General features: G+C 37.0%; 2 protein-coding genes and 2 pseudogenes across 5 annotated transcripts in view; 3 read left to right on the forward strand and 1 right to left on the reverse strand.

The window, feature by feature from the left end:
• Positions 1 to 9,503, forward strand: part of RHBDL2 (rhomboid like 2) — a 40,198-nt gene extending 30,695 nt beyond the window's left edge. For 2 of the 4 annotated variants that reach the window (XM_023524000.1, XM_023523998.1), the window contains 4 exons: positions 2,872 to 2,972; positions 4,707 to 4,767; positions 8,110 to 8,171; positions 8,945 to 9,365. In XM_023524000.1, the coding sequence (XP_023379768.1) occupies positions 2,872 to 2,972; positions 4,707 to 4,767; positions 8,110 to 8,171; positions 8,945 to 9,124 (404 nt within the window). In that variant the 3' untranslated portion in view covers positions 9,125 to 9,365. Of the gene's footprint in view, positions 1 to 2,871; positions 2,973 to 4,706; positions 4,768 to 8,109; positions 8,172 to 8,944 lie in introns of all 4 variants that reach the window. The other 2 variants (XM_011381340.2, XM_023523999.1) reach the window with 1 other exon arrangement.
• A 2,936-nt stretch (positions 9,504 to 12,439) lies between these two features.
• Positions 12,440 to 12,559, reverse strand: LOC111732233 (annotated as a pseudogene).
• Positions 12,560 to 13,058: 499 nt separating this feature from the next.
• On the forward strand, positions 13,059 to 13,177 carry LOC111732237 (annotated as a pseudogene).
• Positions 13,178 to 19,530: 6,353 nt separating this feature from the next.
• GJA9 (gap junction protein alpha 9) lies at positions 19,531 to 21,762 on the forward strand. The gene has a single exon (XM_023523997.1). It carries the CDS (start codon positions 19,900 to 19,902, stop codon positions 21,433 to 21,435), a length of 1,536 nt encoding a protein of 511 aa, XP_023379765.1. The 5' UTR covers positions 19,531 to 19,899; the 3' UTR covers positions 21,436 to 21,762.
• The last annotated feature ends 712 nt before the right edge of the window (positions 21,763 to 22,474 follow it).

A 22,474-nucleotide genomic window follows, 5' to 3' on the forward strand; every position in this document is an offset into this window, starting at 1 on the left:
TTCATTATATATATTATATATTCTGATTACAAGTCTGTTATCAGATATATGACTTGCAAATATTTTCTCCTAATCTATTATCTTTTCACTCTCTTAATAGTATCTTTGGAAGACTAGAAGTTTTAAATTTTGATTAATTTATCAGTTTTTAAATTTTAGAAATTGTGCTTTTAGTGTCATAGCTAGGAAATTTTGCCTAGCTCAAGGTCGCAGAGATTCTCCTATGTTTTGTTCTAGAAGTTTTATAATTTTAGGCTTTACATATAGGTCTGTGATCCCTTTTTATACACAGTATGAGGTATATTGAAGGGTTGCTTTTTTGCATGTGGATATCTAATTGTTCCAGCATCGTTTGTTGAGAAGATTTTGCTCTATTGTTTTCTCATTTGCATCGTTTTCAGTGAGAAATCATTTAGCATCTTTGTCTTTTTACCATGGCTATTTTTTAAAGATTTTCCCTGTTTTCAGCTGTGTGATTTTGTTGTGCCTTGATGTGGTTTTCTTCATGTGTCTTGTGCTTGGGGTTGGTTGAGCTGCTTGGATCTGTGGGTTTATAATTTTCATAAAACTGTGGAAAATTTGGCCATAATTTCTTCAAACATTTTTTCTGTACTTGCCTTCTTCTTTTTTGGGGAATCCAATTATGTATTTTTTAGGCTGCTTGAAATTGACCCACAACTCAATGATACTATATGTATTTTAAAAAATATTCTTTGTGTGTTTCATTTTGGATAGTTTGCCATGTCTTCATGTTCACTTATCTTTTCTTCTGCAATGTCCAATCTGCCAAAATCCCAACAAGTTTATTTTTTATCTTAGACATTGTCGTTTTCATCTTTAGAAGTTTGATTTGAGTCTGTTTTATATCTTATATGTCTCTACTTAACGTTTGAACATATAGAATATAGTTGTAATAATTATTTATTGCCCTAATCTGCTAAATCTAACAGCTGTGTCAGTTTTGGTAGGTTTTAATTGATTTTTTCTCTTCACTATGGGTCATATTTTCCTGCTACTCTGAATATCTACCAATTTTTGTTTGGATGTTAGACATTTTAACTTTGGATGGTGAATATTACTGTATTCCTATAAATATTTCTTAGATTTGTTCTGTAACTCAGTTACTTGGAAGCCAGTTTGACCCTTTCTGGTAAGATTTGCTAGTTGAAACTATGTTTTGAGTCATGTTTAGTGCTAAGTATTCCCCACTGCTGGTGTAGGACCCTCCTGCATACTTTACTCAATGCCCCATAAATTATGATGTTTCTAGTTTGGAAAGTTGCTTAGCCCCTCTGGTGTAGTGTGAGCAGGAGGTACTTTTCTCTCAACTCCTTTCTGGTGGTTCCTTTCTTGGCTCAGATAATTTCCTCACATGATCTTCTCTAGAGTTCTCTATGCAGCTCTGTCCTCTCTGGTGCTGTCTTTCAAACTCTAGCTGTCTAGATCTTTCTGGACTCTAAACTCTATTTCATCAACTTACTGAGATCTATCCAGGTTCTCCTTTCATGCACTGCAGCCCTGTAACCTCCTTCAAGGCAGGAAACTGGGAAATCAGATAACTCATCTCATTTATTTTTGTCTCTTAGGGTTCATTGTCTTTTGTTATCTGATGTCCAGTATCTTGGACTATTGTTTTATATATTTTGTCCTGTGCTTTTAGCTATTCCAGGTGAGAGGGTAAATCTAATCCTTGGAACTCCATCATGGTCAGAGTGGACATTTGTATTTGTAGTCTAAAAATAAATTTCTCATTTGATTAAGATGCAACCACCTCAACCCTAGTCTGTAGTTTAACATTTGAGAACCACTGCTCTAACCCTATTGAACTACTACTCACTGATCTTCAGTCATCCATATACCTTCATTTCTATGTCTTTGCTATTCCAGATCCCTAAGTCCTAAATATCTTCTTTCTCTTTGTTTTCAATGTCTAAATGTTAAAGATTCTTCAGTCTAATCAAAAAGATATTTCCTTCTTCTGAGTATCAGGGCCTCCATCCTCTCTGCTGTGAAAGTCATTCCTTCCTAGGGGCTTCCATGGCAAATTTGTTACTTTTTAAAAATTAGAATTGTTATATTCTGCATTTTAAAATTGTTTGCTCATCTATTTGTAAGATTCCTAAGGTCAGACACTTTGTCTTCCCTGCACAAAGTAGGTATTATACCATTCCTATGGAATGAAGGAGGGCCTTGAAAGCAAGAGACTAAGTAATAGAGCTAAGCAGTATAGAGAGAACATCTCAGAGTTTGCACAAGGTGGTTTTAAAGCCTTGTTTTGGTTCAGGCAATCTAAGATTGAGTTACCAAATAGGTTTCATCTTGCTTGGTGAATCTGATTGAATGGTATGTTGAGAAAGATTCTGAGGCCACATCTAGACTTTATGAGAAAGTTAGCCATTAGATAATAAAATGGTGGCATGTCTATGATATTTCAATAGTTTTGGCTAAACAATGGGCTACTCTGAAACAATAGCTAACAAGTATATAAAACCTGTCAGGCAGTGTTCTAAACATCATGCACATATCAGCTTCCCCTGATAACTTACTGAGGTAAATTCTATTAAATCAATATTTTGACGGTAGAGAAACTCAAGCACAGAGCAGTTAAGACTTGCTCAAATCACACAGCTGGTAATTCTGGTAATTCTGGCTCCAGAGTCTGTGGTTTTATCACTATTACACTGTCTTCATATTGAACATTTAATGTTTTGGAAAAATTAAGGTAATTAGCCCACATAGCTATATGTTTATAGTATGGAAGGGACAAAGTGAATATGTTGCTTGTTACCCAAACTTTTACCTTAGATTAAAAAGATTTATCTCTCATGATTCTTATAGTCATATTTGATCCTTTTTGTTTTATTTCTTTAGGATCCCTTGCCAGCTCCATCTTTGACCCACTCAAATATCTTGTGGGTGCTTCAGGAGGAGTCTATGCTCTGATGGGAGGCTATTTTATGAATGTCCTAGTGGTAAGAACTTTGGGAATGAAATCTATAGACCTTTTTTATAAAACAAACAAACAAACAAACAAAACAGTAACTGGTATTTGGTTTAGGGAATCTTCATTTATCAATATTTACTGAGAATTCATCTTCCTCTTGACCACCAGAGTTTTTCTTTTGTATTTTATCTTTTTTCCCCTGATCTCAAAAGTAATGAATACTAAATAAAATTTTAAATTGAAAAATAGAAAGTCAAAATCCCCAATACAATATTTGTTAAGTTTGATATATATACTTTCAGACCTTTTTAAAAAAATATGTATTCAAATCTTATCAATACTGCAAAAATGGAACCACACTTACATTGTTCTGTATCTTAACACTGAATAATATTCTAACCACTTACCCACATCAGTACACAGAAATCCACCTCAATCTTTTCAAGGGTTTCATAGCATCCTCTATCAAGCTGTATCTTGACTTAATCTTTCATTGTAAAACAATGTGAGGTGATTCTAGCTTTTCACATTTACAAATAATGATGTAAAGAATGTTCTTTTACATTTACCTTTTCGCATTTGTGTAATTTTTTTGTAGGATAAACTCCTAGAAGTGGATTTTAAAGCCAAATCGCCCTCCAAAGTTTACATACTATTTTACACTCCCATGATATACTATGCGAGAATGCCAACTACTTTTTAAAACAGGCTAAAATCCTGGATAGTTAACTCTTTAACCATGCAGGTATACTTTAAAATAAAGAGTATTTATATTTTATTTATATTTATACTTTAAAAATACTGTAGGAGGAAAAATATGAGGCAATTATAACTGTTTCAAAAATAGAAGTCATTTAGAAAAATGTTTTTCAAACTTTGGATTAAAATCCATTAGTTGTTTGAACTCAATTTAACTGTTGTGAAAAATTAAACAAAAAGAAAAATATGAAAAATATTTCCGTATGCACCATGTGTAATAAAAGTACTATTTGATTTATGTGTGTACTGGATTATGTAAATTATTTCTTACTGTAGGTCATGGTCACAACAGTTTGAAAATAATTGATTTAGAATAAACAGCTATCCTTGCATCTTTACTACTTGGAAAGAGAGTTAATAACTTGAAAGGGAACAGAGAAGTAACTCAGTAAATGGAAGGGAAATGTCTTTCTGATCAGTTCTCTTGTAGCACTGCAAGGGTACTGCAAGCTGGGCTGAGATTTTTCAAACCTAAAATCAAACTGTGGTTTTTTTTGACCAATGTTTACAAGTTTTTTTCAAATTATCTCAAAAATTAAGGTAATACTCAAATTTTAGTTAAGTCTTTCTTAACTCCTGCCTGGAAAGAGGAAAAAGAAGTATCAAATGAATTTCAACCAAAAAAACTTGGAAATAGTTCATCAGACTTGTTTGACAGCATCTATCTGCCTGCCTATCTATCTATCTATCTATCTATCTATCTATCTATCTATCTATCATCTATCACATATTAAGTGTTGATTTTATATTACTTATATTTAGATTATTTCCTGATAATAAAATTATGCCTAGTTTGCATCATAGAATTAAATACCATGTTTCATTTTGTTCTCCAAAGTGCACCAGTGTTGTACTTCCCAAATACTTTTGAAAACTGGGCTGTTTCACCAATGCTTTGTTTTTTGCAAATATTTGACACTCAAACTTTATTTTAAATGAAAAAGCAGTTGAAGAGGTTTCATTTGCCAATAGTTTGTCTTATTATTATTTATATCTTTGCAAGAATTTTCGAGAAATGATTCCTGCCTTTGGAATTGTCAGACTACTGATCATCATCCTTATAAGTAAGTTTGTTTCTTGAATACTTCACACCTTCAATTTTACTGCTTCAGTCTTCAGAGGTCTTCTCACATTTCCTAAACACTAACCTGTAAGTTGATTGCTAGCCTAGAGTTAGAAAATTGTTGGCTCCATAGGTCAAAGCAGAAAGGTGTAAAAGGAGGGGTTCTCACAGGTGATTCTTAGACATGCCTCAGCAGTGTTTTTGCTTTCAGTTTCTTTCTGAAGTTGGGGAAGTCAAAAAAGCAAAGCTCTGTCTACTTAAAATGCAAGAACTTCAAATTTATTTTTTATATACTGAATTTTTCTTGTTCACATACTGGATTCTGTATATAATTTTTTTCTGAAAAAGGAAAGCTTGAAAGCTACTGATATAGTCTATTTTGAAAGCCACCGATATAATTTATTTTCTTCCACAATTTCTAAATTTCCAGGTTAAAAAAAAATGATCTAAAATATAAGAATGGAGCGGTGGCTGAGGATTGGAGATGAGAGCAGAGGGGAAGGAACTGAGAGGTCAGGGAACTATGAGGATGGCTAAGATGGCTCTTGACAGCTCCAATAAATTTACAGTAGAGAATTACCTGCTAAAGGAGTTTAGAGTGTTCAATCTAAAGGGGAGGTAGAATTTTAGCTGAGTCTGAAAGTTAGGGTGGATTTTGGATGGTGGCAGGGCAGACAAAAACAAGAGCGAGAATCCAAGAAGTGAGAGGAAGTTGTAGGCACAGACAGGAGGGAAAGCGTCTGGGAGTTACTTAGGAGAGTTCCTGTGGGAGCAGAACTGCCACCGGAGTTAAGAGTCACAACTAGAACTAAGGGACAAGCCCTTTGATCAAAATATGTTGTTATACAAATTACCTGGGTCTTCAATCGGCTTCTTTTGAGTAATTATGAATAACTTTTAAAAAATAAGCCTCAAACTCCCGATGGGGAAATCATTTTTATACTCTTCTTTAATACTAGTCAATGTTGGAGTAAAAAAGCCTTTCCTCATGCACAGGGTTTCTCCAGAGGTAGTTTATATATGTTATGTCATTCTTGAGGTAAGTAATAAAGTCACTGAATGATGGACTTTTATGGTATCCTACAAACAGAGGTAGGACACATTAATTTTCCCCACTTTCTGGCACATATCATTTCTAAAAGTTCTGTGGCCTGGTTTACTTACTATTGAAGATAAGTTACGACACATGCCAGGTTAATACAAGTACATTTTCATTTTAAACATGTTTCCTTGAAACATGTAGACATATATTTAATGGTAAAAATTATTCTTAATTGTGAAGGACAACTGGTCTCAAGGACCTTCTTTCATTAAGCATTATTTGTTGGAAGTGTTTTCTAATGAAGCAACTGAGCTTCCCTTCGGAAAACGTTAAGGAAATCTCACATTTTCATCCTTCAAAAAAAAAAAAAAATCCATATAAAGGCAACTCTCTTAAAATGAGTGTCAAGTCTGTAGTGAGGATAATGACTTGGTTTATTAGAATAAAGGCTTCTTTTCAGGTGGGAAGATGTCTCAGTGTAGAGACTGCAGCAACTTAGAAGCAAACTCCTAGGAAGCAGAAAGAGCCAGGCAGAGATGTGTTGGAAGAGGGCAAGATAAGGAAGAAATGGAGAAATTGACATGACAGTCTTTTTGAGAGGAGGCCTCCTACCCCAGAAGACTAGATCAGAGTAACTGTTTCCAGTAAGTCAGCCCTGTTCTCTGGCAGTAGTTTTCTTATACTTTCCTGGTCCCATATCTCTGTTATTTACACTGGACTAGGAAATGCAAATGATTGGAAATACCATATAGCCACATTTATCCAGAACTTTGTGTAATAGTCATTTCACAATTAAATTAATATTGAATATTTCCATAACCTCAATTCCTGCCCAGTGACTTTAACCTCAATACAGTATTGAAAAGGAAACTAGCCAGAACACATGGTCTGATGCTATTTTCCCAAAGGCAAGGACAGGGTTTCTCCATCTCCTAGGACACAGTGGCTCAGTAAGTAGAGCACAGGGAATTGGGGATGGGTGTGGAATGTGACAGCTGCATGAGATGTTTCCAAGTGCTGCACATATACACCGGAGTTCTAGGCCAAGAAACCCCACAGGCTCCTTTTGCAGCACAGATCAGACTTATTTGAAGAATGTCTAGGTTCTGGTTCTCTGTTCCATTGGAGAATGTGGACTCATTCCGTTTCTTGGCCCATCTTCAGTACTCCTAATGGTAATTAGAGGCAATTAGTGTAGTGGATGAGAGTGGAGCCAGATTGCTTATGGTTCAAATCCTGCCCTTGCCTCTGAGCTGTGTGGCCTTTGGCAAGTAATTAACCTCTGTGTCCTGGTTTCTTCATGTATAAGACACTACCATCATTCTTCACTTGGATTCACATAGCAGTAATCTAGTTTGTCTTCCTGCACCTGTCCTTGCTCCCATATAGTCTATTACCTTCTATAGCAGTCAGAATGATGATTTAAAAATATGTTAGATCATGTTACTCCTGTGCTCAAAAATTTTCACTCAGAATAAAAGTCAAAGTCTTTACAGTAACCCATAAAGCCCCTGCGTGGTCTGTCCCTTGCTCATCACCTATCATTTTATCCCTAACTGTAGTCCAGAATCATCTGGAAGTCTTGTTAAAACACAGCCTGTGAGCCTTACCTTCACAGTTTCTGATTCAATAAGTCTGGGGTGGGCCTAGACTTAATTTCTAATAAGTTCCCAGGTGATGCTACTACTGCTGCTCTAGGGGAGGAACTACATTTTGAAAATCACCTACAGGGCCAGGTCAACTGCTTTGGTATTCCTCAAGCACACCAGGCACATTCTTGCCTTAGGGACTTTGTACTTGCTCTCCTCTCTTCCTGGAAGGCTCTTTCTTCAACATGGCTTGCTCCCTTATCTCTGTCATATTCTCAGTGAGATCCTCCCTGACTCTGCTATTAAAAATCACACTCTACTCCCAGCATTCCCAATTCTCCTTTTATTATTATTATTTTTTTTACTTATTTGCTTGCCTCCCCCAACTAGACAGCTCTATGAGACAGGGCTGTCTGATCTGTTTACTGCAGCATATATACTACCTAGAATAGTACCTAGCACATGGAAAATAATCAATAAATACTTGTTGGGTGAATAAACCTGCAAAATGGGATAATGAAAATACTGACTTCATAAGGACACAGTGAGGATTCATGATGCGAAATTAATACATGTAAAGCTCTTAGCACAGCATCTGGCACAGAGTGACGTCTCAATACATGTCAGCTGCTACCAAAAACATTTGGGAAACCAAAAACATTTGGTGCTCTGTTGTGGTCTTGGGGCTTCATCGGGTTGTTTTTCCATTTAGTTGTGTCGGACGTGGGATTTGCTCTCTACAGAAGGTTCTTTGTCCCTGCAAACGGGTCACCGGTGAGTTTGGCTTACTTTTTTTTAAATAAAAATCTGTTTATCTATCATATAAATAGCTAAAAAGCGTCATCAAATGGAGCAACAATTTCGTGATTTCAGGCAGTCAAACTTCCATTTGAAAGAAAATTCCTGAGGAAATCAGAATTTTGTGTTGTCCTTTTTACTCAATTTTCTCATGGCCCTGACCACTGGCTCTACTTCTCTGCACCTGCCACGTTGGTAGCTATTCTAGAACAGGAAAAAAGGGATTTCATGGTCCACAGAGAATGAAAAGCAGATTGGAAAACAGCAATGACAATTGGGGTCCAGGTGAATTTACAATATAAAGAAAACTGACAAAGATTTTACTTTATTTGAATTAGTCTTTGAATTTGGTAGTTTGTGTTTGAGTATTTGTATTGTATCTTACCTGTGTTTTCATTCTGACATTTTATGTGAGATCAGATTATGCTCTATAGAGATTCCTTGTGTAACTGAATTCTGTTCTCTTGGTTGGCACTATATAGAACCATCCAAAATTTGATGATCAAGAAGAATGAGAAACAATGGCTCTGTCTCATGTACTCAGAGTTAGTGAAATGACATTTCTTAGCTTTATATGTTTTAGAACATCTCCTTTCTGTGCACATGGAGTTTTTTGTCTTTTGCCCAACGTTGTTCTTCAGACTTTTAAGACTGTGATTGTGATGGTAATCACTGTTTAGTAAGAGAGTTGCTACTGAAATAATTAGCATTTTTTTCTCTTGTTTCCATTTTTCCCCTTTTCTCCAAAGGTGTCTTTTGCAGCTCACATTGCAGGTGGATTTGCTGGAATGTCCATAGGTTACACTGTGTTTAGCTGCTTCGATAAAGCACTGCTGAGAGATCCACGGTTTTGGGCAGCAATTGCAGCTTATTTAGCTTGTGTCTTATTTGCCGTGCTTTTCAACATTTTCCTATCCCCAGCAAACTGACCTGCCCCTAATAGAAACCAATGAATAAAAAGAGCCATCTGGGGAAAAAACTGGAGAACTCTACGAAGAAACAGAGCTGTCCCAGCAAATGCTATAAAGAGGGCAAAACACCACTGAAGTCATCAGTTGCAAAAGTTGCTAACAAAAGGACTTAGTGTTTAAGGAAGCCGCTTCCAAATGCAAGGGGAGGGAAGAGAGAAAAGGGAACAACAATAAAAAACAGAGTGGGTCTTTCCCAGGCATATGGTGTGCATACATGTATACTCTAAAAGAGACTAGCTCACCTTGGATAATATATTGTAGAAATTGCTTGATAGAATCTATGAATACTGTACTATGCTGACAATAAAAACATTTCATACCTGTGTTAGACTATCAATAATCACTTTAGATCACTGTTTGAGTCGATAGATCACTGAGGTGCTTTATATACATCATTGCTAATCTTTTTAGCAACTCAGAAAGCTGGCTATTACTCTGTTACCTTAGGAAGATATGGAAATTCTTTTAAAAATTCAGGGAGTTCCAGTCAAGATGGCTGGCTAGGTAAAAGTGGGTGTGCCTTCTTCCATGACTGCATTAAAATTACAACCAAATTATAAAACAAATAACTTTGAGACCCACCTGAAGTCTAGCTAATCATAACACATACATCTGAGGATATAAAGAGTGAGCCACTTTGAGGCTGGTAGGAGGGGCAGAGACATGAAGTGGGCTGTTCCCACACCCATGTGTGGCAGTTGAACACTGGGAGGGAGAGTGTGGCTGTAGAGACCCCCCTGAAGGAACGAGGGGCCTTAGCCCCACACAGGGGTTCCCCAGCCCAGGGTTCCAATCCTGGGCAGAGGAGGAGTTCCCACAAAATCTGACTGTATAATTTAGTGGGGATTCTGGCTGTCCAGGTGAGATGGAAAGAACCTGAAAACCCAGACATCTGCCTTAAAGGGCCCGCTCAAACTCACTCACTCACAGACACTCATCTTGGGCTGTGGCGGAGGGTCAGCAGCTCAGGAGCTGTAAGAGATATATAAGGAGGGACTGAGTTGTGTGGCACCAGAGTGAGGGCTGGAGGGACAGCCACCATTGCTCCTTTGTCGGCCCCCCTCCTGGGCAGTCTATGGATGGGTGCCATCTTGCCTATGTTGAACCCTCCCTTTTCACGGCCAATTCTGAAACTGCACTGGCCTGGTGAGACCAGCCGGCTCCACCCCCTTGTCTCCCTGGGACCTAGCCCCACCCAACACACAAATTGTCCCCAGCAGGCTGTTGCCAGGCAGCCAGCCCCACCCTGCACCTTTCCTGGGCTGCGCATAGATGGGCAGGGCAGCCCTCAGCTTGCATCACCCATGTGTGGCCCATTCAGTAAGGGGGAGACTTTTGGTGGTGAGCCATTGGTGCTGGCCCAAACTGCAGTGTCTCTTGAGCAGATTGCTGGGGTCTGCAGGCCCGAAGTGGGCTGTGGCTGGCCTTGCTGTGATCTATGACTTTTGTGGGAGCCCACAGGCTCAATACTGGCGGCAATATGCATCGGCCTGATAGATTCAGCTCGCTCCACCCTCTGTCTCCCAGAGACCCTACACCACCCAACCCACAAATTGCCTGCGGCAGGCCCATTGCCCAGCAGCCAGCCCTACCCTGTGTTTTCTCTGGGCCATGGTTTTGACAGCAAACAACAGTCCTTAGCTTGTGAGGCCTGCATGCAGACTGTGCATCCCTGGAAAGACTTTTAGTGGCGGGCCACAAGGCATGCCCCGCGCTACACTATTTTATGAACAGATCCCAGGTGTCTGTGGGCCTGAGGTAGGCAGCGGCTGGCCTTGTTGTGACCTGAGACTTTCGTAGGAAGCCACAGGTTCAGCATAAGAACAAAACCTGATTCTGCATTGGCTGGGTGAAATCTGCATGCTTTACCTAGGTGATTCCCTGGGTCTCTGCCCCACCTAACTCCTTACAGCTGTGGAGACTTATGGGCAACTGGCAGACAGCCTCAGGCCTTGAGGTGCACTGGTCCTTTTGCTGAGCCACCCCAGGGCCAGTACTGGGGGTAACCAACCTCATCTCACAGTGTTGTCTCTCCAGATCCAGTACAAGCAGCAACCATTTGTAAAATACTTGTGGCTCCTACCAGGCAGCCCTGAACAATCAAAGGCAGTGGCTGACCTTGATTTACATGGGGCCCTAGAACTAACATACCCGGAGGCATAGCATCAGATAACAACAGAGCACCACCTGACTAGCCCCATAAGTGGCACACCAAAAAGGTGGTCTCAAGAGGTACAGGAGCCTGCTAGAGCAAATCTCACTCCGTGGGGTCAGCACCACACAGCAGCTCATACCCTGTGGGAGTGGCCAATCCCCACAGCCAGTCAGCCCAAGAGTCAATCCCATCCACTGACTGGCTAACAGCAAACAAGGATAAGCTACAACAAAAGAACACACAACCCACACCCAGAGCTCCCTGTGCAGATGATCAGGGAGACTGTGCCACTGGGCCACACAGGACACCTACTGCATAAGGCCACTTGGCCAAGGGTGGAAAACATAACACATATTTCTAATACATAGAAATGAACACAGAGAGACAGTTAAAATGAGAAAACAAAGAAACATGCCACAAATGAAACAAAAGAAGAAACCTCCAGAAAAAAAAAAAGAAAAACTAAGTGAAATGGAAGCAAGCGACCTACCAGAGACAGACAGTTTAAAACACTGGTTATAAGAATGTTCAATGAACTTAGGGGGAGAACAGATGATCTCAGTGAGGACTTTAACAGAGAGATAGTAAGCATAAAAAAGAATATAGAACCATAAAAAAGAACCAGTCAGAAATAAAGATTACAATAACTGAAAGGAAGAATACACTAGAAGAAATCAACAGTAGATTAGATGAAGCAGAGGATCGAATCAGCAAATTGGAAGACAAGGTAGAAGAAAACACTCAATCAGGACAACATGAAAAGAAGAATTAAAAAAAAAATGAGGAAAGTTAAGAGATCTCTGGGACATCAAATGTCCCAGAGATCTCTTAACTAACATCTGCATTATTGAGGTACCAGAAAGAGAAGAGAGAGCAAGAAATTGAGAACCTATTTGAAGAAATAATGACAGAAAACTTCCCTCACTTGGAAAAGGAAATAGACATACAAGTCCAGGAAGTGCACAGTCCCAAACAAGAGGAACCCAAACAGACCCACACCAAGACACATCATCATTAAAATGCCTAAGATTTTATTTTTAAAGGGAAGCAACCCTTGGTTGACCTCACAGATTGCAAGGAACTTGTCAGCTTATAATCCCTTATTTTTTTATTTTTTACGCCTACAGCACCTGGTCTTCCTAGGTGATCTCCCATCCAAGTACTAACCAAGTACTAACCCTGCTTAGTTTCCAAGATCAGATGGTATCGGGCTTGTTCAGGGTAGCATGGCCATAGATAAAGAGAGAAGCTTAAAAGGAGCAAGAGAAAGGCAGTTAGTTATTTACAAGGGTACTCCATAAAAATGTCAGCTGATTTTTCAACAGAAACTTTGCGGGCCAGAAGGAATTGACATGAAATATTCAAAGTGATGAAATACAAGAACCTATAGACTACTCTACCCAGCAAGGCTATCACTTAAAGTTGAAGGTGACATAAAGAGCTTCCCAGATAGGAAAAAGCTAAAGGAATTCATCACCATGAAGCCAGAATTACAAGAAATGTTGAAGACTTTGTAAAAAGAAACAGGGGGAAAAACTCATAAATACGAATAACAAAATGACAATAACTATGTACCTATGTCAAGATGTAAATGGATTAAATTCTCCAAAAGACATAGGATAACTAAATGGATAAGAAAACAAAACTCATACATACATATACTGTCTACAAGAGACCCACTTAAGGTCAAATGACACACACAGACTGAAAGAAAAGGGATGGAAAAAGATATTTCATGTCTACGGCCATGCCACCCTGAACATGCCCAATCTCATCTGATCTCAGAAGCTAAGCAGGGTCAGGCCTGGTTAATACTTGGACGGGAGACCACTTAGGAATACCAGGTGCTGTAGGCGTTAAGAGAAAAAAAAAAAAGATATTTCATGCCAATGAAAATGAAAAAAAGAGCTGGGGCAGCAGTAATTATATCAGACAAATCAGACTTTAAAACATAGGCTATAACATGAGACAAAGAAGAATATTTCATAATGATAAAAGAATCAATACAAACAGAGGACATAACCCTAGTAAACATATAGGCAGCCAACATAGGAGCACCTTCATATATAAAGCAATTATTGACAGATGTAAAGGGAGAGATAAACAGTAATACACTCATAGTAGGAGACTTTAACACCCAATTGACACCAATGGACAGATCTTCCGACAGAAAATCAACAAGGAAACAACAGCCTTAAATGACACAGCTGGATTTAATTGATATTTTCAGAGCGTTTCTTCCCAAAGAAGCAGGATATACACTCTTCTCAAATGCACATTGAACACTTTCTAGGAGAGACCGCATGCTATGCCACAAAACAAGTGTCAGTAAATTTAAGAAGACTGAAATCATATCAAGTGTCTTCTCTGATCACAATGGTATGAAACTAGAGATCAACTACGAAAACAAAAATAAAAACAAAAACACACACCTGGAAAATATACAAACATATGGAGGCTAAACTACATGCTACTAAACAATGAATGGGTTAACAATAAGATCAAGGAAGAAATCAAAGGATACTTAGAGACAAATGAAGATGAAATCACGACGACTCCAAATTATGGGACACAGCAAAAGCAGCCCGAAGAAGGAAATTCATAGTAATACAGCCCTACCTCAAGAAACAAGAAAAATCTCAAATAAACAATTTAACCTTATACTTAAAAGAACTAGGAAAAGAATAGCAAACAAAACCCAAAGTGAGTAGAAAGAAGGAAATAATACACATCAGAACGGAAATAAATGAAATAGAATCTAGAAAAACAATACAAAAGATCAATGAACCAAGAGCTGGTTCTTTGAAAGGATAAACAAAATTGACGAACCTTTAGCCAGACTCATCAAGAAAAAAAGCGAGAGGACCCAAATAAATAAAACCAGAAATGAAAGAGAAGTAACTAGGGACTCCACAGAAATACTATGAGCAATTATATGCCAACAAATTGGACAATCTGGAAGAAGTGGATACATTCCTAGAATCTCTCAAAACTGAGTCAAGAAGAAACAGAAAATCTGAACCGACTGATTATCACCAACGAAATCGAATCAGTAATCAAAAAACTTCCAAAAAACAAAAGTCCTGGGCCAGACGGCTTCATAGGTGAATTTTATCAAACATTCAAAAAAGAATTAACACCTATTCTTCTCAAACTATTCCAAAAAATTCAAGAGGAAGGAAGTCTCCCTCTTTTTACAAAGCCACCATTACGCTGATTCCAAAACCAAACAAAGACAGTACAAATAAAACTATAGGCCAATATCCCTGATGAACATTGATGCGAAAATTCTCAACAGCAAACCAAATTCAGCAATACATTAAAAATATACACCACGATCAAGTTTGATTTATTCCTGGGATGCAAGGCTGGTTTAATATCTGCAAATCAATTAATGTGATACACCATATTAACAAATTGAAAGATTAAAATCATTTGATCATATCAACAGATGCAGAAAAAGCATTTGATAAAATCCAGCATCCATTTATGATAAAAACTCTCAGCAAAGTGGAAACAGAGGGAACATACCTCAACATAATAAAGGCCATATATGACAAACCTACGGCTAACATCATACCCAGTGGGGAAAGGCTAAAAGCACTTTCCTTAAGATCGGGAACAAGAAAAGGATGTTCACTATCACCAATTCTATTCAACATAGTATTGGAAGTCCTAGCTACAGCCATCAGGCAAGAAAGTGAAATAAAAGGCATTCAAACTGGAAAGGAGGAAGTATAACTGTCATTATTTGCAGATGACATGATACTACAGAGAACCCTAAGGATTCTATCAAAAAAAAAACTGTTAGAACTGATAAATGAATTCAGTAAAGTAGCAGGATACAAAATTAATATTCAGAAGTTGGTTACATTTTTATACACCAATGATAAACTATCAGAAAGAGAAATTAAGAAAACAATCCCATTTACAATTGCATCAAAAACAATAAGATACCTAGGAATCAAATTAGCCAAGGAGGTAAAAGACCTGTTCTCAGAAAATTATAAGTCATTGAAAAAAAATTTGAAGAGGATACAAATGGAAGCATATACTGAGCTCATAGGTAGGAAGAAACAACATCGTTAAAATGGTCATACTATTCAAAGCAATCTATAGATTCGATGCAATCCCTATCAAAATACCAACGACATTTTTCAGAAAACGAGAACAAATAATAAAAAATTTTATACGGAACCATAAAAGATCTGAATAAAATGGTTCAATAAATGAAACAAATGAATGTGTGGAGTTTTTTTGAGGGGAGAGGAGAGATGAAATTCTAAGCATCTGTGACACTTTTAGAAACAGCAGAGCACAGTGCTTTCATAGAGCAGTCCCTTAATGTTGGCTGAAATTTATTTGAAGATAGAGAAACTAGTACCCAAACCCAAGGTAGGTAACAATTCAAAATTACCAGCCCATGTTTGAGAATTTAAAGCCTTACTTTCTGTGAAAACGCTAAAAATTTATGTGGAAAATGGACTAGTTTCATTTTTTTGCATGTATCTGTCCATGGCAATCTTGAGAAAGAAGAACAAAGTTGGAGATTTGAACAAGAACTTAAAAAGATAAAACTCCCTTTTATTTTCCCATCCTAAACAGCTTTTTTTCCCCAGTGATGACTGCTGTCAACAGTTAGGTGCACATTTTGGACATTTTACTATTCAGGATGAACAGAAAGGGAAATGGATTTTAGCTGCTGGCTGACTCATTCACTGTACTGAATGGCACTAAATCTGCTCTGCACCCCCAAAGGGAGAAACTCAGAGAAGCATGATGTGCTTTTCTAATGTACCTAAATTATGAAAGGTTTGCGTTAACCTGTTTTAGCTAATTAAATATACACACGAAATATAAGTTTTAACAGGATAAATGAGGTCACACTACAATTATTGTTCTGTAAATTGCTTTATAATTGATGCAGGGGTCTATCTCTTTTAGTGTACAGATCTTTATTCTCTCAGTTGCTCAGTGATACAGATGTACTAGTGTTTATTTAACCATTCCTCTATTGGACACTTAAGTTGCTGCTGATTTTGTACTACTACCAACAGTACTATGCAAACGTGCAGTGTGTCTTTGAGTATATTTTGCTGAATGAATGAATATTTCGAGCATCCAGAAGCAGAAATGTTTTGTTAATTTTGTTAAATTTAAGATGACTTTTTAAAAACTTGACATGTTTATTAGCCATCGCTTAAATTAAAAAAAAAAACTGCATAGAAAGTAAACATGTTTAAAAACTTTTTTGACAACTATGTACTTTTTACTTTTATATTCAGTTCTTTGTAGAGTTTTCATCATTATTACTCTTTGAACTATTAATTTTCCCTCATCCCTGTAACAGAGAGTTAACACTGATGGACTTTAGACACATTTTTAAAAAATAGCTGTGTCCATTTATATTCTTACAGTATATGAGTAAGAGTTTTCTCATACTCTTGCCAAAAGCAGGTATTATAAATCTTTGAGAAATTTCCATTTTTATAGTTAAAAAATACTTCATTTTAATTTGTATTTCTCTGACTACTGAGGCTTAGCATTTTTCATTATTAATAATTTGTTACATATAATATATAATTGATATAATATATAATATGCACATATACATATATGCATATAAAATTTCCTGTGACAAAATGTTTGCATTTAATCTGAAAAGTAGCTAGTAGTTAGCAAAGAGGCCCAAGGAATAAATATTCATCTGCCATGGCCAATCCACCAGGTCACCAGCTCTGAGGAGAGACCCTGAATAACCTAAAGGACAATACAACTGTTAGTCACAGAAAACTAGACAGAGCAACAGGATTTATCTAACTGTGAAACTGGACATGACCCATTGATTATTAAGACTGATGACTAAGAAGTTATTATCTAGTCAGAAAGATTTTTTGGCACTAGAAACATTGTTCACATGACCAAAAATAGTGATTATCTTATGGGGTTCACCAGGAACAAAATTACCATTAAAAAAGCACACAAACATCTGTTTTAGTTCGACATCTGAAAATTACAGAGGAACCATTAATTCAGCTTAATTTGGGGCTCATAACTTTAGTCTTCTACACTGTGTTGTGCGATTAGAAATACTGGAAGTAATTTTCACCTGTGCTGTCCAATAAAGTAGCCACTAGGTACAGGTAGCTCTGTATATTTTAACTAAAATTAAAATAAAAAACTCAGTTCCTCTGTCACACAAGCCACATTGAGAGTGCTCAATAGCTAGCTACATGTGGCTAGTGGCTACATTATTGGATAGCACAGATAGAGTCTATTTCGACATCACTGCAAAAAGTTTTATTGGACAACACTGTTTTAGAAGCAAGAATATGCTGATAGGAAAATGGATTTTAGCTGGTGGCTGACTCATTCACTGCACTGAACCAAACTGAATCTGCTCTACACCTGCAAAGGGACAAATTCAGAAAATAAGTTGAAGATGGCTGTGGTATAATTTCTAAGCATGATTTGCTTCAGATTTATCTAAACTAAGAAAGGTTTGTAATAATTTCTCTGTTTTAGCTAATTAAGAGCCATTTGAAATGTTTTTACCTTTCGCTTTTGAATTCTATAGTACTATATCTATGTATGCTGGTATTAACATCATTTGCTACGAAAGCTTTAGAACCTAAGGTTTGTAGTGAAATAATACTGCTGCTTATTTCGGGAAATGCTATGCCCTTATAAGGGAAAAAAATCTTTTATTTCTTTTTGTGATTAGAGAAGTAAAGTGTTCACGGTAAAAAAAAAAATGATAAAAAGTTAAGTCAATTGTAATTACACTACCCAGAGATAATCAGTTAACATTTGATGAATATCTTTCTAGGCTTTTTTGCATGCATCTCTATATGTAAGTAAATTAACAGTAATAGGACCACACTATTCAATGTTATAACCTAAATGTCACTGAAACAATATATCAAATGTCTTTTTATATTATTATGTATTTATCATTTCTAATGTTTGCATAGTATCACACTCTGGATATACTGTTATTTATTATGTACAATATAGTCTTTCTTGTATTGATAATCATTTTGGATGTTTTCAGGTTATGATTATGATCATGAATATGTGCTTACACTTTAAAGTGCTTTGGATTGTTGGGTCAAAGAGTATATTATTGCTAACATAATAAAGTCAAATAGAAATTTTTCTATCTCAGGAATACAACTAAATTTTAGAAGGTTGATGCTTTTGTAAGTCTTTTTAACTGTATATAGTTATTTAAAAAGTCAAAGCTATCACTATTTAAATAATTAAAAATTTAAGAGTAAACATGATTTCTTAATGTCTCTTTCATGCAAATTTCAAATGTTTAAAGAGGAAAATAAGAGTTTAGTTAAAACAGTTAAGAGCTGACTTTAGAACCATACTGATTGAATCTGAATGCCAGTTCTAGCTGTGTGACTTTGGGTCATTTAAGGTGTGTCTCAGTTTCCTCATTGTAAAATGGGGAGCAACATAATTACTTCATAGGAATTTTGTGATGAAAAAGCATAGCCTATATCTTGTAGCTATTGTGTAACATTTCCCTTTCTATAAGGGATATAATACATTTATATTTTATATGAGAGTGAAAATATTCATTCCTTTTTCTTTTCTTTGGGATGTACTTCCTCTTAGATATCCTAGGATATCAACCTTAATATAAAACCTACTGGCTGATAATCCAAGCATGTAAATTATAACTTGCCCCATTGCTCCCTCCACAAAAGCAAGCTACATGTCTTAAATAGGTCAAACACTGTTACAATGAAAATTTCTATAACACCACCACCACAGTAATGTTCCATTTATTTCAAGTAATATCTAATAACATCCTGGTAATACCAAATAGTAGAAAATTTTTGGAGTTCATTTTAAGATGATAAAAATTTACAATATTTTTCATAGCAAATTACAATAAAAATGTTATGAATACTCAAATATATTACTAAAATGACTTCTGACAATGCTCAAAAACTGTCATAAATCTAGAATTTAGAAATTTAAATGTGGATTAAAAAACTAATCTAAATTCTTATAGCAAGAGCCAGATGTTTCCTCTGGTTTCATTAGATGCTGTATCTTACTGAATTATAAAATGAAACACATTCATTTTCCTTTGCGTATAAGTGAAATTTTAAAATTATTGACTTTGGTTATAACTTTTATATAATATAATCTTAATACATTTGTAAGATCAAATCAAGTTTAAGGAACTTCTCCAAAAGCTCTGAGTTTAAAAGATTAAACAACAAACTTCTGCTTAAGGAGACTCCTTTCTTATAGAAAATCCTACAGTTCTATTTTCATAGAGTTTATACACCCTTCCCCAGGTATCATGTTTTTGTTTTTTTCATTGCATTGAGGTCTAAACATGTGATTTTAAATTCCTGACATCTTAAATATATTCTTGGTAACAGATTATCACAACTCTAGGGAAAAAATAAAGCAACTTGCAAACTGAGTGATACTTTGTTCATATTTTGGCTATAGGTTTGCTTTAAGAAATAGCACGCTGTCAGAATAGAAGACTTTATCTGCCTTCTTTGTGACGGGGTTCAGAGCTAAGATGGCCGACTAAATAAACATGGGGGACTGGAATTTCCTTGGAGGCATTCTGGAGGAAGTTCACACCCACTCTACCATGATTGGAAAGATCTGGCTCACCATCTTGTTCATATTTCGAATGCTTGTTTTGGGTGTAGCAGCTGAAAATGTCTGGAATGATGAGCAGTCTGGCTTCATCTGTAATACAGAACAACCTGGCTGCAGAAATGTATGCTATGACCAGGCCTTTCCTATCTCCCTCATTAGATACTGGGTTCTACAGGTGATATTTGTGTCTTCACCATCTCTGGTCTACATGGGCCATGCTTTGTACCAACTGAGAGTTCTGGAGAAAGAGAGGCAGAGGGAGAAAGCTCAACTGAGAGGAGAACTGAAGGGGCTAGAGTTTGAAGTGTCTGGGGATCGGAGGAAATTGGAGAAAGAACTTTATCAGCTGGAGAGAACACTAAATAAAGCTCCACTCAGAGGAACTTTGCTTTGCACTTATGTGATACACATTTTTGCTCGCTCTGTAGTTGAAGTTGGGTTCATGACTGGACAGTATCTTTTATATGGATTTCATTTAGAACCTCTATTTAAATGCCATGGCCACCCATGTCCAAATATAATTGATTGTTTTGTCTCGAGACCAACAGAAAAGACAATATTTCTATTATTTATGCAATCCATAGCCACTGTTTCACTTTTTTTAAATGTTCTAGAAATTTTCCACTTAGGCTTTAAAAAGGTTAAAAGAGGGCTTTGGGGACGATATAAATTGAAGGATGAGCATAATGAATTCTACAAGTCAAAACAAAATCTTGCCAAATATCAGAGCACATCTGCAAATTCACTGAAGCAACTCTCTTCTGCACCTGATTATAATCTGTTAGTGGAAAAGCAAACACACACAGCAGTGTATCCCAGTTTAAATTTATCTGCATTTCAGGCAGATCCTGACAATCACAAAGGAAATGATGAAAAATGTATTTTGGATGAACTGGAAACTGTACTTTCCAATGAGAAGTGCACACTTAGTACTACTTGTAGTCATATTCAATCCATCGGCTCAAGTACTAATGAAGATGCTCATAAAATATTTAGAAAAGAAGTTAATGGTAACCACTTAAGAGAAAAGAAAATTGATGGCAAAGACAGCAAAAGGAACCAGAATGCTAGAGGTAATTGTTCTATTCCAGGTGTTGCTAGAGATCTGGACAACCACATGGGGCTGACATCCCAAAGAGCTTTCTCTCTGCCAGCTAACTGCATGGAAACCCCGAGGTGGCTTTGTGCTACACTGAGTCCCTCTATAGAAGATGAGAACTGGGAGTCACCTCCTAAAGGTAACCTCAAGGGCCAGTTCAGAGATGGCACAATCAGAACCCTTTCTCCTTTACAAGGGGACTTCCAACCACTTAATATTCCAGACACTCCTAATTCTTTAGGAGAGTTGTCCTTTGGATCGGAGTTTGTCAGAACCTGCAATAATCCTACCACTTGTCCTCCAAATCATTTAGTGTTGCTGACAAACAACCTCATTAGTAGGCGGGCTCCCACAGACCTTCAGATCTGAACAGCTGTTGGCTTTTAGACATTCTGCATATTATCCTATCATACGAGTAGCCTAGTGGTGGCGAAGCACAGACAGAACAGGTAAGGGCAGCTCTAAAGCCCAGCTGTTAAGACAGACAGCTGCAAACTTATTTCGTACAGAGCAAACAGCTTAAATTCTGAATTGTGAAGGTGTAGTTTTAAAATCAAAGACATAGTATTACCAAAAAAGACATAGTATTACCAATATAGAGCAAACAACTCAAATTCTGAATTGTGAAGGTGTAGTTTTAAAATCAAAGACATAGTATTACCAAATCAGGGTTACTTTTTCACGGGCTCCCTTCAGGATTTGTGAAAACTGATGTTAGAAAAATCATATGTTCAGAATTGAGGCTAAATGGATTGGAACGAGGTTTTTTTCTCGAAGCCTTGGAGATTGTTCTTAATTCCTCTTTTTAGTTACTGATCTTTTATTTCTGGACATTGGTTAAATTTTCTTTGCTCCTGGGATTTAACTTAGTCCTTATAGGCTGCAATCTGATGTGTCTTGTGCATAATCATGTTGTTATCTAGCAAATAAAATCTTAAAAAGACCTGTGGCTTTCTTTGACCAGTTTATAGCATTGTGATTCGGTGCCCAAATTGAAGTCTTGGTTCTACTACGAACTGGTCATCTAACCGCACCACTTTACTAACAGTTCCTACATCACAAGTAGAGAGTCAAGATTAAATTAAGAAACACATGTTTTAATATCGAGCCTAGCCCACAACAAGCGCTCTAAAGTGCTAGTTATTAGCACGTTACTGCTCATTCTCTAAAGGCCCACGTCAAATTGGCCACAAAACAAGGAAACTCCAAACATAAAAGCTAGAACCGAAAGATACGATTCTAAACACATTCCTCAAACCACTGGAAATCCAAGGGTCGCCCTGCGTCAGTCGTGAACACTCCTGCAGAATGAGAGGCAAGAAGTCAGCGGGTAGGTTACCAAAGCTTCCAAAGTCCCAGTTGAGAAAGGTACCCCCACAACCGGTGTCGAGAGTTCTTTCGCCTCGGC

This window comes from Pteropus vampyrus, unplaced genomic scaffold, assembly GCF_000151845.1.
Source record: "Pteropus vampyrus isolate Shadow unplaced genomic scaffold, Pvam_2.0 Scaffold435, whole genome shotgun sequence".
NCBI lineage: Eukaryota > Metazoa > Chordata > Mammalia > Chiroptera > Pteropodidae > Pteropus > Pteropus vampyrus.

What these genes read in the sequence shown, in the direction of transcription:
- GJA9 (XM_023523997.1), top strand. Translation starts at nt 19,900, where the DNA reads ATGGGGGACTGGAATTTCCTTGGAGGCATTCTGGAGGAAGTTCACACC.